Here is a 14,029-nt window from a genome sequence, read left to right as displayed (position 1 = left end):
ATTGCTCGTAGTTCGGGACATCACGATAACAACCTGCCCTTTATCTTCCGACGTAGATAACGAGGTCCAAGAAGCGAGCAGAGTTGAATTGCATATTCATTTGTATCTAGTGTATCTAGTATAGAAAATTACAGCTTTTACGCAATCCCCAAGCAAACCTAAAATGTACGGCATAATCAGCACTCCACAAGTGAGCTTAGTGATTCTCTGTCACTATTTTTTCGATGGCATTTTGGATGTCATCACGGCGGTATCCCCCTAACAATGCCAGTTCCACAGGGTCAGGTTGATACTCGACCACCTTGTCGCCTGCATATAAGGTGGCTCGAGGCAGTAGGGGGTGATCCTGATCCAGTGACTCCAATTGTTGATTACTTCCAACCGCCTGGAAGAACATCTGAAAGTACTCCGCATAGGTCAGGTTCTGGTCGCCAACCAGGATGGCCTTCCCTGATATAGCCTGAATGTTGTCCAGAGCCCCTGCAATGGCTTCGGACAGCGATTGTGTGGAAATGAAGTTCAGTCCCCCAAGTGGAGCGAAGGGAGGGATGGACAAGTTTCCTTTGGCGTAATCGATATAAGCCCGGAACATTGGTATAACCATGCCTGGAACGTTCCCAACGATGAAGGGCGCATCTAGACTGCAAATATGGAACTCGGGTCCAGCTAGCGACATCATTGCATCTGTAGCAAGCCTTCTAGATCGTACGTATGGGTCAGTCGGGATGGACTCCGGTATGATATGCGGGTAGGCGCTGCCGATGTGAATAAACTTGCTAACTCCAGCCTGTTTGGCGAGCTTCGCGAAGTTTGGTATGGCCTGGCCGTTGGCTTGGAGGTAGTGCTCATCGGCATTCTGTCCCTCAGGCACATGTCGAACGTCGCTGCCGGCCGCAAAGATAATTGCATCGAATTTGGAGAGAGTTTCTGTGCTGAACCCCCCGTTTATATAGTCTCCTTGGATGAAAGGGAGCTCGGACAACGCAGCAACGTCGCTGGGCTCTTTACGTCCAGCGATAGTGACATCCCTTCCTTTGGATCGAAGGTATAGCGCAGCATGGCCTCCAACCAAGCCAGTACCGCCGAGGACGAGTATTTTTGTTGCCATAATCTGAGGAAAAGGATCTAATTATGGTTTGTGATGTTGTTGGTGCTTGCATGCCGTATTTATCACCTAATTAGGGGATGGGATATTCGCCGTCTTATATTGGTGCTCTCTACAAGAACCGGGTCTTGAAGTCCTCCGTGCTGACTCAAACAATCCATCCTTGATTTCATCACCGCACGCATCCAATAAATCTTCTCCACGACCGATTTATAAGCTGAAAGAGAATTCCCAAGCTTCGGTTGTGCCAATACTGAGGGGACTGCTACAAGCCACCGCGGAAAGCGCGGAAACCACGCGCCGGGATTAGGATCCCGCAACTAGTGAGTAAGATAGAGGTAAAATCCAATGGCGTGGCGGCGACGTTCAAACTAACATCTTTGCATTCTCAATCTCCCCAAATGATGACTTGGCTAAGTTCTCCGCCTATTGCTATTTGTCATTAATCGCTCCACTGGAGATACGCATCGGCGGACTTTTCTTGTAAAAGAGCATCTAGTACCTTAGCTTTAGGATAGTATGTCAAGCTCTTTTACACCCGATGGAAGCGGTCATCAAGTATCGCAGTTAATGCAAAGTATTGATAACTTTCTGTTACCGCTCCGCTTAATGGCGCAACTTGTGAGGATAACTTAAACCCTCGCACCACTGTATATGGTTAGTTAGTCACGGTTAAGCATTAGAAGGCCGAAAAGGGTTACGAAATAGTAGCACCTTAAAGGCATATCAGTTGGTCTGCCTTGTTTTTATAGTTTCCCATGTGGGCGCCAGACTGTTTGCTAGGGAGGGGCCGCGGGCTAGTCAAATATCGGGGAAATTCGTCAAAGAATGAGCAGCCCTAGACTTGAAAGTTGAAGACAGTCGCTTTGTAGAGAAGTGACATAAGTCTTGATTCTCAGATGGTTGTTAAGACGTGGGTGAGGTACGTTAAGGTAACTTAAATAAAAATTACGAAGTAATAAGTATCGGGTCAACAGGATCAGAGGTACTCATTCCGAATTGTAAAATTAGGCTCTTAGAAAATGTACAATTCAATACCTTGAACAAACTAAAGAGATGTTGCCCACGATAAGGAGAAGAATGTCCAGCCTCTCATTTATCATTCATTTACATTCAGCAACATAGTAATACACCATTGGCAGACGCGCACACTGCGATCAACAATAGCTGACAGCTCTCTGCCGTTCGTTTCATCAGTAGAACAGACATACGAATACGGCCCGAGTTCGGATCGCCGTCGGTCAGTTTCTGCTTAGTGGCAGTGTACTAGTATCATCCAGAAAGCTTTGGCCATTGGCTTCCCGAACACCTCGCGCATCATCCGAGCCGCTGCCGTCTTTGCCGAATCCACGGGAGGCTAGTGCCTAAGAAGGGCTCTCCTCTATTTGTTGCTCCCTTTCTGCACCGCGTTTGGGTTGAGTGGTCCTCGTATCATCCAATGAAATTAGATCCAAATTCAAAGTGGCTCGGGTTGTTAGCTAACAAATGTATCTCGTCTTTGCGATCAGTCTATCTCAAGTATCCTTTCCCAAATTATATTCTGTTGTTAAGGGTGAAACTTCACCGGGCTCGCCAAAACGAACTTCTTTTGCGGAGCGAAATTCCCTAGCTTCTAAGCTGGGGATACCTCGTCCTCGTGTGACTCCAAGTATATCAGATGCTGCGTGCATGGCTACATGCCGGCAAATACTCAAAAATACGACGTCAATTCGGGTCAAATGCCGAACATGTAGGTGTGCCGAAGGCGCAATACGAGATGAGCAAAAACGATCCAGCCGCATGTGCTCAATTAATCCAATGCCGAGCTGTCTTTCCCAAATTAGCCGGTCATCTTCGGTACCGTAGACATACACTATGCGGTCCGGTGATTTCCCCACACTCTCTGTACATGCCAGGAGAATGTAACAGCTCTAGGCAGCACTAAGGTGATGCAGTTTGGCTGCTGGCAGGGGAACCCTTGCGACACTCCCGTCTCAAAGAATCATCGCCTTCTATGTGTTAGTCTAGGTCTTGCTTCGTCGAAATGACTCGGCCGGCGGGTTCAACCCATCTCTGCCGTTATCCGAATCTCCCTACTCAAACAAGGTGCTCATTCATCTGATTTTGCCTAAATCTCCCCGCCACGGAAGATGGGATGTTTCGTAGAGATTGAACACGGAATCTCAAAGGATAGGTTCACAAGGAAGCCGTGTTCCTTGCGACTCGTTGGCTGATTTAGTCACGTCTCACAATGCCAAGAGAATTGTATAAGATCAAGATTCACCTGCGTCGATTACCGAACTCTTGGCAGCCCTGAACCGACCAACAATCATCTCTCTCACTTCAGTCCTTCTTGCTCAAAATGGTTTCAATTCGCTCCTTGTTTTTGACCCTCTCGATCATTGGTCCCTGTCTGGCTGCGCCCGCGATCGGGCCAGCTGAGTTGCTGCCTCCCCATGTTGAGAGACGCGGCCCATCAGACTTCTTCCTGGGACCCGACCATCCCCTCTTGCTCGCACGCCGCAACGAGTCTCTCGAAAGACGCGGCATGACACTTGAGGAGCGCACCAACTATGTTCAAAACTACCAGACCGGCGGCACTGTCAACTTCACACCCTCGGGCAACAGCTTCAGTCTCAACTTCGACACGACAGACGATTTCGTTGTTGGCGTGGGTTGGAATCCCGGTTCTACCGCTCCCATTACTCACTCCGGTTCATTCGCCGTCACCAAGGGACTCGCGACCCTTTCAGTCTATGGCTGGACTACCAACCCGCTTGTGGAGTACTACGTGATTGAGGACTCTGCCGGATACTCTCAGACCGGGACGAAGAAGGGCACTGTGACCAGCGACGGCAGCTCCTACACCGTCTGGGAAAACGTGCGCACCAACGCCCCTTCAATCCAGGGCACCACGACTTTCAATCAATACATCTCGGTTCGCAATAGCGGTATTCCAAGCGGCACTGTCACTATTGCCAACCACTTCAATGCTTGGAAGAGCTACGGCATGAACTTGGGTACACTCAACTTCCAGGTCATTGCTGTCGAGACCTGGAACGGTGCTGGCTCGGCAAAGCAGACTGTTACCAACTAGTTTCTATTATAACTTTCTATTTGGCCCGTGTGCTGAGGTGAACTTATCTGCATTCCATTCAACATCGAAAGGCACTTAAGAGAGCTGTCAGCCTCAGAACACGGTTAACTCCTATTGTACCTATTTCTTTCGAGCCAAAGCTTGGCCCAGTATCATTCATATACAGTTGCATACATATTCGCGATGAAACATTATGTCTATCATATTGCCTGGAGTCGATGTGTACCAGAAGTTATGATTTCGACATTCCGCGCCAGAACCCTCAATCATTTCAGACCTACACGCCCAGCTGCCGTTGCTCCAGAAATCTTCCGGGTTCTCATTCTGTTTGCATGATAACTCCAATATACTTTTCAAAGCTTGTGAACTTCACATCCGGATACAATTCTCTCGCATCAAGATATCCAAGATAGTGTGCATACTCAGGAGTATTCTCGCCTCGAATACCAAGAAGATTCCGACACTCTGCCATACCGACCTTGGGATTGACTGTTCTGCCCTTGCCTGTGTGGCCCTGAGAGATGACGCCTTGCACCTCTTCTTTTGTGATCTGAGTCATTTGTTAGTCCCTGATGTTTCATGAATAATGAGGGTTCGGTGAGCGTACAACTTCTCGGGTCACAGTCTCTCCCGACACCTTCTCGAGAATGTCAAAAGCCTCATTCTTTGTCATGACCTCCCCGTATGCAAAGACCATCTTGTTCAATGTCTTCTGGTCGGCGATGATTCGGCTGACAAAATTGCCAATATCACGATTGTTGGTAAGTGTCCAAGGGGTGTTGCCGTCCCCAATGATGTGCGTGGTGGAATACTCTTCTACCATCGGGCGAAATCTGCCTGAGGGCAAAGCAGGCAAGGTCAGCTGATACCAGTTCAACTCAAACTCTTTGGTCTGTCGGATACTCACCTTATCTCCGAGCATCATGACGCCTCAGGGTGCGCAGGCAGGGCCCCAGAAGCTTGGGATGTATCGACCAACATTGGCCTTGCTCGATGCTTCAATCAGATTCATCTCCTCCTGGAACGAGAATAAGGTCAAGCACGAAATCACGACGTCCACGTTGACGAGGACTCCAGAAATTGCCTCGATTGACCCATCCAGCTCAACTGCCTTCACAGTCACGCCTCTCTTTGCGAAGTCAATGAGTTCAGGCTTTTCCACCGAAGTGGGTCTCGATAGAGCCGTTACTTGCTATCGCTAGGTCGCTTAGATGTGTTCAGTATATATAGCTTTTAGTTGCTGGTGTAAAGATCCAACAGATTTGAACTTACGAACAGCTCGGGAGTCTTCAACAGCGCATTCAAAATTGAAGAGCCTGTGTTCCCAGTAGCGCCTGCAACGGCAACCTTGATTTATTTGGCCATGGTTTCGTCTGATAGTTATCCGTGACTCTGAGTGTGGCAAAGATGACGCTAGATACCACATACAATTCCACCGATGGACAGGCGGCAGGAATTGTTATATAGACACCATGTGGTTCCACTGAGATCATTATTCGGAGACATAAGGGCATTGCTTAGATCCATCGAGGAGTAATCATAGGCCGAATCGTTGGTGTGGTAGCTTGTGTCAAATTTTGGTGATGTGGATTTCGGCCGAAAGTCGGTCGAATGCTTGTCGGGGGCCGCGCCGGGTTGCTATCACCAGCCCGAACGGAATTCATATTCCTCGTCATCCAATTAGCGCTAACTAAGGCAAGTAAAGTAAGATCTAGGGTCCCCAGCTATGAGTTATATGTTTCGATGATTCGGGAAGGGAGTCACGAATATCGTGAACATACTTAGATATTCTTTTCTCAGTCTTGGCCCATCCGAACACCACTCTTCGCCGCGACTTTGATACCATCCTCGATATGACAAGGTATATTTTGTCTCATATGAACCCTCCTTGCCTCAAGTAAATGGAAGGGAATAATGTTCAATCTTTATTTCGATGAAGTCGTTGAGATTCATGGTTAGGATGGTCTCGTCTTATCATCAATACGATGGCGCCAGCTTCTACCCCAGAGTGCAACAGCCCATACGCATAATGCACCAATCACTAAGAAGCCAGCAGAAATAGTGCTGAACCATCCAACTCCAATCACCTTGATTGCTGGAAGTACAACAGCCGATCCAGCGGCACCAAACAGATATCTCACCATGAAGTTGCCCGCAATCACCTCTGCGCTGCGTCCCTGAATCACATCTAAGCAGTACGTATTGAGACTTGGGAAACAGAAGAGCTGCGATACGCCTCCAAGGAACATGAAGACGACAGGCACCGCAATACCGCCGACGCGCTGCTGGACAGTCCACCCGTAGATGAGCATGGCTCCGGACATCGGGGCTGTTGCACCTCTCGGAAGGACGATGCTGACATTAGAGCGCTATTCAAAGGCATCTGGGATCCTCCGGATCCGCAGATGTTGAGTCAGGTATACCGGCGTGACGGCAAGTGTCCGAAAACCACAACACTGGCAGTTGACACACGGTCATAATATTATCCTCTAAGCTGATGATGATGCAGATTTGTTTTTCCAAATTGAATGTCTGTTTCGCCATTCAGTTATGGATGTTAATTTGCTTACTTTGAATTGAGAGAAAACCCAGTTTCGCGCACAACACAACCGAACTGTCGGATGGCCGATCTGGACGGGTGCTCCGACGCCGGACCCGTTCTGTAACTGAAATGGAACTTGCTCCACCACATTGGTCGACACTGCACGAAGTGGGAAATGCGTCAGATTCCGACGCCTCGGCAAGGAGTTCTTATCGTCGGCTATCCGAAAACATGAGTTTGAAAGGGAATTGTTGCAAAGTCCACCAATCGTTAGTCGCTTTAAGCGGGCTGTCCCGTATTGCCATGGTAAGCCCGGGTAATTCCCCAAGCCTCCCGACACTTGTCGGGACTTAGCCAGAGAGCAAGCGGTGTCACAGCTTCTGCATAATCGTCGGAACACGCTTCTATTAAAGGCATAGGGACACCTTGCATCTTGGAAGCACTACATGATGGAATTGACATGGCAGACTAGGCGATAGAGTCTTTTGCGTCTGTAGAGCTCTGAGTGGTTTGTCGCATGAACTATTTCGACAAACAGCATTCTTCAATGAAATCGCTGGACCTCACGAGCAATTAGGTATTCTTCTCTTATATAGATGTAGGGAAGAGTTATCGAGGCTCTCCGGTAGGGTTTGATGAACGTGGACTCGAGTATTCAACTTAATTTATTGGCATAATTGGACTTTGTCGGCTCCCGGAGATAGCCGAAGCTGGCAATCATCTGATTCTCACGACAGCACCTTCCGCCCCCGAAAAGAACAGACCATCCCTGCTCCGTCGCCGGTCGGCATCGGCTCAGCCCCGGAAGCGGGCGGTGGTCGTTGAAAACGGCGGAGAGAGGCCCCTCTTGCAGGCCGAACGGCACGGGATGGCGTGCTCTTTAAGCGGGTATAGGGCCCAGTTGTGAATGGCCAATGCTAATTAACGTTCTTGGACACATTGCCAGATGGGGTAATCAATGAGGAGTTCGGACCAGGCAGAAGATGTATGCTAGGTCAGGCAGAGCGGGGAGATGATCACAGAGAAAAAAAAGTTCTTATTCCTCAAATTTGAATGGCAAATATTCACAACGTTAAATACACCTTAGACTAAGAATTGCGATACGAGCATCGCTCCTCGATGTACTCGCCAATTGTTCCTAGCGCAGACAGCACCGACACCACACATTCAGAATTAATTTCAGATGCAGATGGGTTCTTCAGCGAGACTGATCAACTTTGAGATCTAATCAAATTGCGCGCGAGGGCTCGTACCACTAGGTAGCAGGGCACTGCTTGCCAGGTGCCTTTCTCGGTGTGGTCTCTGGCGGTTCGGCAGGATGCACTTCTTTGGGCGACCGAACCAATAGCGTCCTACTGGTGTCCCGGTGTGCATGAAGAATCCTGTCTTCAGCCCCCTAGTGAGGCCCCCACGTGCTCCATCGAGTGGCTGACGACGGCCCTCGAATTGCACCCTCTCTCCAACACGCCGCCTCCTTTCCGGGCTGCAGGCAGTCATCTCCCGCACAACGAGTGTCTCGCAGTGTACCAGCTATTTGGTAACGGGCCCGTCATGAAAGACCCTTTAATTCGAACCCCATCGCCACGTTGTGACATGGCCGATCCGAAGCTTGCCGGACTCACGGACGTGGAGCGGCTCCTGGGCATTTTACCTCCCTACATTGTTCAATCTCATGCAACAATCGTTTGGAGGTCATGGCTGTCGACGTTGAGGAGCTCATTCTTGCTCCTTTCCGTGAGGTTGTAGAGAGAGGGGAAGAATCTGCAAGAAATGCACACGAAGCACAAGATGAGGATCCAGCAACATCGCGGGAGATGACCAAGTCGGCAAGCACCATCACGAAAGAAGGCCAACGGGCATTGAAGAGGTTACAGCCTTTGTGGAACAGCCAATTTGAGAAGCATGGGGATGTCTTCAAAGATACTATCGCTGAAAACGGTAAGCTAAGCCATCTCGTGTCTAGATAGTACTCGTTTTGACTGATGTTCGAGTAAGATGATCTGGCAGAGAAGCGAAGAGCACTTGAAGAACTGCTGTACGACTTTGAGGATTACATAGAATTGGACACTTTCGACTCGACTAAGTTTACCGATCTTCAGACTGCCACTAGAACCTTTGCTCTGGTTGTACTGGACGCTGTCCAGAGAGTGAAGATCGACGTCAAAGTTCCGACCACGCCGGTGCACAAGTTTCCGCCATTGCCGCCTCTTCCACCATTACCACCGCAGTTGGCTCGATCACTAAATGCCAGCCCGCAGAGTCGGCCGACACCGCCTTCGCGAGGCGGAAGTCACGGAGCCGCGAACATGCCATCATTTCCTGCTGTGCCACGGCAACCCAAGCCGCAGGTCAGTCGAAGTCGAACAAGAGGCTCACACGGATCATCAGATGGTGCAACAGCGAGGCGAAATCACTCAATAGCCGAGTCAACAGATTCCGACCCTGCGTCCTCTCGTGGATTCCCAAGTGCCGTAACTTCCAGCAGTGAAGGCCGACGGCCGCCATCACCAGGTGTTCTCAGCGATGGAATAGGCCAGCTGCGGATCGTCACATCACCAGAACCTTTACAACCGCGGACATCGGATTGGGTTGAAGAACAGACCTCGGCTCCTAAGTCTAGACGACCTTTCCGTGGAAGCATCCCTGAGAATTCCGCTGTGGCTAGTAATGCCTTTGGCGATAACACATTCGTATCCGGGGTCAATCGAAGAGGCTTTGACACGGTGACGCCGCAAAGCTCGGTATTTGATCCAACAAGCCCTTCAATTACAAACAGAACATCGATCTACTCGGATGTCCCAACTTACTCTTCCAACGTAACTTCGCCCAAACTTCCAACCATCGATGTGCGGATGTCACCAAACGCGGCGACAAAGGTTGACCCAGCCCTTGCCATCAATTTCCCGTTTTCGGAGCTCTTTACCGACGGACTGATACTAGCTGATGAACAAGCAGCCTCGGAAACCAGCACGCAACACTTGAGATCTGTCTCGACAATGGAAAAGGAAGAAGGATGTTTGATAGGGCCGAAGAGCTCTTTCCACCAACTCAAAGGATTCTGTGACGGCGCACAAACATTCCGCCGAGGAGGATATTGGCATGGTATCAAGCAGACTATGACCTGGGTGAGTCGACATTTCACCCTCATATCATCTTGAGCGCAAGGGATACAGCTCGAGAATAGCACAGCTAAAACAAACGCAGGGCGAACCCCTTCCAATTGGCCGGTGTCTAGATTGCGAGTATCATCATTTGAACAGATCGCTAACTCTGGACAAAGAGGGTGACTGTAAGCCAACCTGAATTCCCCCCTCAGTGAATTCAATATCACTGTTTCTGACAGCGTCAAGCCCGGGCAAACTTTCTGAAGTATGGCATACTCTACCGTGTACGCTTGCTCTTCAAATCACACATCACGGTGAAAACAACAGCGGAAATCCGATACGCGTGTCTTTTCTGCACCCACATCGGGCGCACTGTCCGCGAAGGGGACGCAACCGTCTTCCAGAGCGCAGACCATCTCCTTCAACACCTCTCTCGCCATCCACATCCTCTCCCCGAAGTTCCCGGCGTCACTGTCTTGTATGGTCAAATCGACAAAGACCATCATCAAGTCGAGGACTATGACGTCCACTTCCCATCGCCTCCGGCCCCAAGTTCTTTCCCCGAAAATGACATCCTAGCCCAATTCCCCATCGCTACGGCTTTGAAGAGCCACGTTCAGCGGAAGGGTGAAAACTTGTTGGCCCCCGATGGTAGCTCAAATGTTCTCACATTCTTCATTGGCGCAAAGATTGTCGGTATTGAGTTTCCAGAGCAATGGGGCGGCAAGTGGTGCACTGGGTGGCACGATGGCGTGCAAGGTCCTTTTCCAGCCAAATGCATTGAGATTGAGAGCCCAAAGCAGAATGAGATCTCATTCCAAGCTACGAGCGCGGTATCTATCACCACGAGATGGAAATGGGACCCTCCCGACAACTCGCGGGCAGGCTGGCTGGCATTTGGGAAGGGGGAAGTGATCAGGAATGTTGGATGTAAGTGTTGTACTCCTACCTTGAGTGGCCAATCAGGTCAACAATCTAGTACTAACCGCAGCGTCTCCAGGGCTTTACCAAGATCATTGGTGTTGGTCTGGGACAAATAGCAAAGGGAAGTTTGGCATCTTCCCTCAGTCTCACATAGGCCCCCAGTCTCTGAAGGAGGGTTCTTTACCACCGACCGTGAAGCGGCCACAACCCAGTGGCCCCATGAGGTTGTTTAGTCGAAGAAGAAAAAGTACTAGTACGGCCTCCTCAATGAGTGGAGATGCTTAAGGTAGTGTGTACATAGAATGGCAACCACATTTACACATCTACGCTTGTAAAGGGAAAAAGCCTCAGGAGACTAATTGCCCAGAAGATAAATCTTCAATTATAGTAGGAACCAGACGTGGGAGAACGTCGTGTCCGAACCCCAATGGCACATGGTCTCCGCGCTGTGTAGATGTGTGGAGTAAGCTAGTTATCGTGGAATGAGTCGCACCTCGACAGGTTCTTCAAGCTTCTGCAGTTGGAGGGAACAACACGTGAACATCCTATCAATCCAATTTCATCAACGTGATGATTATGGTACAGGAAACACTCATGACCAGTGGCCTCCGTGCATTATTTCTCGCAAAACATGTGCGAATCGGCAACTGGAGATTTCAGGTGCAAACTTAGAGACGCAGCGACTCACGAAGTGTTGGAGCTTGATCAGACGCGATTGTTTCCAAGGATCAATCAAGTTCTCTGAATAATGAATGTTGTATCAAAGGCCGACGCGCTGGAACTTCACTGATGAACAATGTGACAGTATAGGCGAAGCCCATTTTTGGGTGCCTCGCCTTCGCATGTAGTCGGGTGACGAAGTAAGTTAATAGCCGCCTGTCCTTATCATAGCCACCAGAAAGCGGCCATTTACTTTGTCACCCAAGCAGCATGGTAAATCAAGGACAGTGAGACCCCTTGCTTGCGTTGCAATTCATCGGACAAAATTCCTATGAGCGGCGTTTATTTAGACCAGTCAGGCCGCCATTCTTACTGGCGGGCGCCTTGTTAGGCTGAGGCAGACTGTCTCATATGTTTCAGACACTGAGGAAAAGGCTTCCTCGGCACGTGGGAAGTGTGGAAAGCTAAATTGTTACAAAATTTAGGGTCCACAGAGAAAAGCAAATTGCGGACGATGATAACAAAGTCGCCGTCTTGAAGTAGATCAAAAGGGTTGTCGGCGTGCCGTCTCCGTTTCGAACTTATGAGAGTCAGCAACCCGTATTCTTTTCTCGTGTCATCACGATCTACAATCGTGTTTTCCGTAGGTGATCTGACGCGATTTGAGCTAGCCGTTGGTCCGCTGCTCAGTGCTCGCGATAACGGAGCAGCGAAGGAAGAACGCCACATCCTAGCATGATGATCCCAGCCGTCAATCCCAATTGGGTTAAACAGCAGACGCCAACCTGCACGTTAAGGCGGCCGATCAGGGGAACGGCAGGGTTATGCCGCATAACGGTCTCGAATTAGGTGCGCCCATTCCGTATCCATAATTACGAGCCCAACTCAATGGTGGAGATTATTCCATTGACTTTTTGGGCACTCGGGCTGAACGGCATGGGTCTGCTCATCTCCGCGCTCAGGTCGCGGCCGGAACAGCGCGAAAACTTGGGGTCGAATCCCAGGAAATCCATCCCATCTTGCAGGCAGATACCAGGTTTCCCATCAAGTTGGTCTTACGGATACTCACATGCAAGATGCGTATTTGAGGCGCCTGTAGATGGAGGGAGTCCAGTAGCAAGGCTTCAACATTAGTCTATAAAAACGTATTTCAAAAATTGTGCGAAGGCGACGCCAGACATAACCCATCCGATTTTTTGTGGTATAATCCTCAATTCCCAGCCCCTCCAAATGCACTTCGCTAGTTTGTCGCTACTCCCTTCATCGTAGCCGGTTGGTATCATTCGGGTTTCTCAAAACAGCTCTAAGGAAAAACAAGATTCGTGCGGGCATCTAAATCTTGCTTAGAAGAGCATGTAGGCGGCGACGGCAACGGAGCCGAAGATGGCAAAGGTGGACTTGATGGCGGAAGCACTGCTGGGAGCAGAGGTTGAAGTACCGGAGGCAGCGGAGCCAGTGGCGGTGCCGGAAGCGGTACCTGAACCAGAGGCGTTAGAGGCAGCGGTTCCGGAGGCCGAGGCAGTGGCAGAGCCGGTGGTCACTGTGGTCACGGTGGTCAGGCCAGAGGAGGTCTGGGTGACGGTGGCAGTGGCCGCGGAGCCGGAGGCCGAGGAAGACGAACCAGTGGCAGAGGCAGTGGCAGCAGAGCCAGAGGCGCTGGCCGACGCAGTAGCAGAGCCGGAGGCAGAGGCGGAAGAGGAGTCTGGTTCATGAACAAGTCAGCGGATGAGTTCATGAACACTGTGAGAGAGAGAAGTGCATGGTTTCACGTACCGTCAGAGCCACTGAAGGTGAACTCGTTGGACTGAGCCAGAATGCCAGAGTTCTGGGCGTCGGTGGAGACGAGGTTGATGCGGTAGTTGCCGCCGGCAGCGACCTTGGCGTCCTTCAGCTCGTACTTGCCGTCGGCAGCCTGGACGGTGGCGATAGTCTCAGAAACTCCGGGGTAGCTGGCCTGGTTGACGATAATGATCTCGAAGCTCTTGGGGTCGCTGGAGACGGTCTCCCAGGTGATCTCGTTGGTCTTGGAGAGGTCCCAGTCGTCACCCTTGGCGGGCTTGGTGACCTTGACTGCCTCGGCGATGGCCAGGAAAGAGGTGATAGCGACGACGGTCTTGGAGAACATGTTGTCGGTTGTGGTTGGAAATTAGATATAAGTTGTTTTTGGTGTTTTGTTGAAGTTTTCTGGTATTAGAATAAGTAGCGTGTCTGAGCGAGTGACAAGAACGAACGTCCAAAATTGATGAATCTGAGAAGTTGACCGAACACGGTAGGGGAGATTGAGCTTCTCCCTCAAGCTTTATAAACAACCCATTCGTAGACAAACCCTGTCGATAGTCCGGACGAGTCAGGCCTGGTGCTCCCACCCCTCCTCCTCCTCCACTCATTAGTGCCACCCCACCGCCCCATCTCGTATGGAAAACCGACTTTCAGAGAATTTTAGATTGCTGTTAAGCATGAACCATCAATCCGTGGTGGGTTGATTTCTTTTCTGCCAGCTGTGACGTAGGCGACTCCCTGCTTCGGGCGTACGCGAAGGAAGAAAATGGCATCCACTGCAACTCGTAAAAAGCAAAGACCGTCGGCCGTCGGCCGGTATTGCCGAGACTACGGTCCAT

The 14,029-nt window shown here is 50.2% G+C and overlaps 6 protein-coding genes across 6 annotated transcripts; 2 read left to right on the top strand and 4 right to left on the bottom strand.

The window, feature by feature from the left end:
- Positions 1–196: 196 nt before the first annotated feature.
- On the bottom strand, positions 197–1,108 carry BDP55DRAFT_688884 (uncharacterized protein; the record flags this gene model as incomplete). Its single annotated transcript, XM_060576684.1, has 1 exon — positions 197–1,108. One exon carries the CDS (start codon positions 1,106–1,108, stop codon positions 197–199), a length of 912 nt encoding a protein of 303 aa, XP_060436622.1.
- A 2,338-nt stretch (positions 1,109–3,446) lies between these two features.
- Positions 3,447–4,181, top strand: BDP55DRAFT_538053 (endo-beta-1,4-xylanase; the record flags this gene model as incomplete). The annotated part of the gene is made up of 1 exon (XM_060567905.1): positions 3,447–4,181. One exon carries the CDS (start codon positions 3,447–3,449, stop codon positions 4,179–4,181), a length of 735 nt encoding a protein of 244 aa, XP_060436621.1.
- Positions 4,182–4,500: 319 nt separating this feature from the next.
- BDP55DRAFT_688882 (uncharacterized protein) lies at positions 4,501–5,708 on the bottom strand (the record flags this gene model as incomplete). Its single annotated transcript, XM_060576683.1, has 5 exons — positions 4,501–4,731; positions 4,789–5,111; positions 5,157–5,373; positions 5,454–5,528; positions 5,610–5,708. The coding sequence occupies 5 exons, from the start codon at positions 5,706–5,708 to the stop codon at positions 4,501–4,503; spliced, it is 945 nt and encodes a 314-aa protein (XP_060436620.1).
- Positions 5,709–5,993: 285 nt separating this feature from the next.
- BDP55DRAFT_735740 (uncharacterized protein) lies at positions 5,994–6,505 on the bottom strand (the record flags this gene model as incomplete). Its single annotated transcript, XM_060580346.1, has 1 exon — positions 5,994–6,505. The coding sequence occupies one exon, from the start codon at positions 6,503–6,505 to the stop codon at positions 6,137–6,139; it is 369 nt and encodes a 122-aa protein (XP_060436619.1). The 3' UTR covers positions 5,994–6,136.
- A 1,912-nt stretch (positions 6,506–8,417) lies between these two features.
- On the top strand, positions 8,418–11,036 carry BDP55DRAFT_538017 (uncharacterized protein; the record flags this gene model as incomplete). The annotated part of the gene is made up of 5 exons (XM_060567901.1): positions 8,418–8,661; positions 8,731–9,848; positions 9,928–10,012; positions 10,074–10,757; positions 10,828–11,036. 5 exons carry the CDS (start codon positions 8,418–8,420, stop codon positions 11,034–11,036), a joined length of 2,340 nt encoding a protein of 779 aa, XP_060436618.1.
- A 1,411-nt stretch (positions 11,037–12,447) lies between these two features.
- BDP55DRAFT_2402 (uncharacterized protein) lies at positions 12,448–13,798 on the bottom strand. The gene is made up of 3 exons (XM_060566209.1): positions 13,185–13,798; positions 13,033–13,113; positions 12,448–12,951 (listed from the first exon to the last, which is right to left on the bottom strand). The coding sequence occupies exons 1-3, from the start codon at positions 13,534–13,536 to the stop codon at positions 12,755–12,757; spliced, it is 630 nt and encodes a 209-aa protein (XP_060436617.1). The 5' UTR covers positions 13,537–13,798; the 3' UTR covers positions 12,448–12,754.
- Between the last annotated feature and the right edge of the window lie 231 nt (positions 13,799–14,029).

Source organism: Colletotrichum godetiae (assembly GCF_030913485.1).
Source record: "Colletotrichum godetiae strain CBS 193.32 chromosome Unknown BDP55scaffold_1, whole genome shotgun sequence".
NCBI classification, from domain to species: domain Eukaryota; kingdom Fungi; phylum Ascomycota; class Sordariomycetes; order Glomerellales; family Glomerellaceae; genus Colletotrichum; species Colletotrichum godetiae.
The sequence above is the reverse complement of the archived record's forward strand: the minus strand, read 5'-3'. Positions and strand labels throughout refer to the sequence as shown.

Coding starts and splice junctions, on each gene's coding strand:
- BDP55DRAFT_2402 (XM_060566209.1), bottom strand. CDS start 13,536: ATGTTCTCCAAGACCGTCGTCGCTATCACCTCTTTCCTGGCCATCGCC. Junction 13,114..13,184: donor CACCTTCAGTGGCTCTGACG/GTACGTGAAACC, acceptor TTCATGAACCAG/ACTCCTCTTCCGCCTCTGCC. Junction 12,952..13,032: donor TGCCACTGCCTCTGCCACTG/GTTCGTCTTCCT, acceptor CCGTGACCACAG/TGACCACCGGCTCTGCCACT.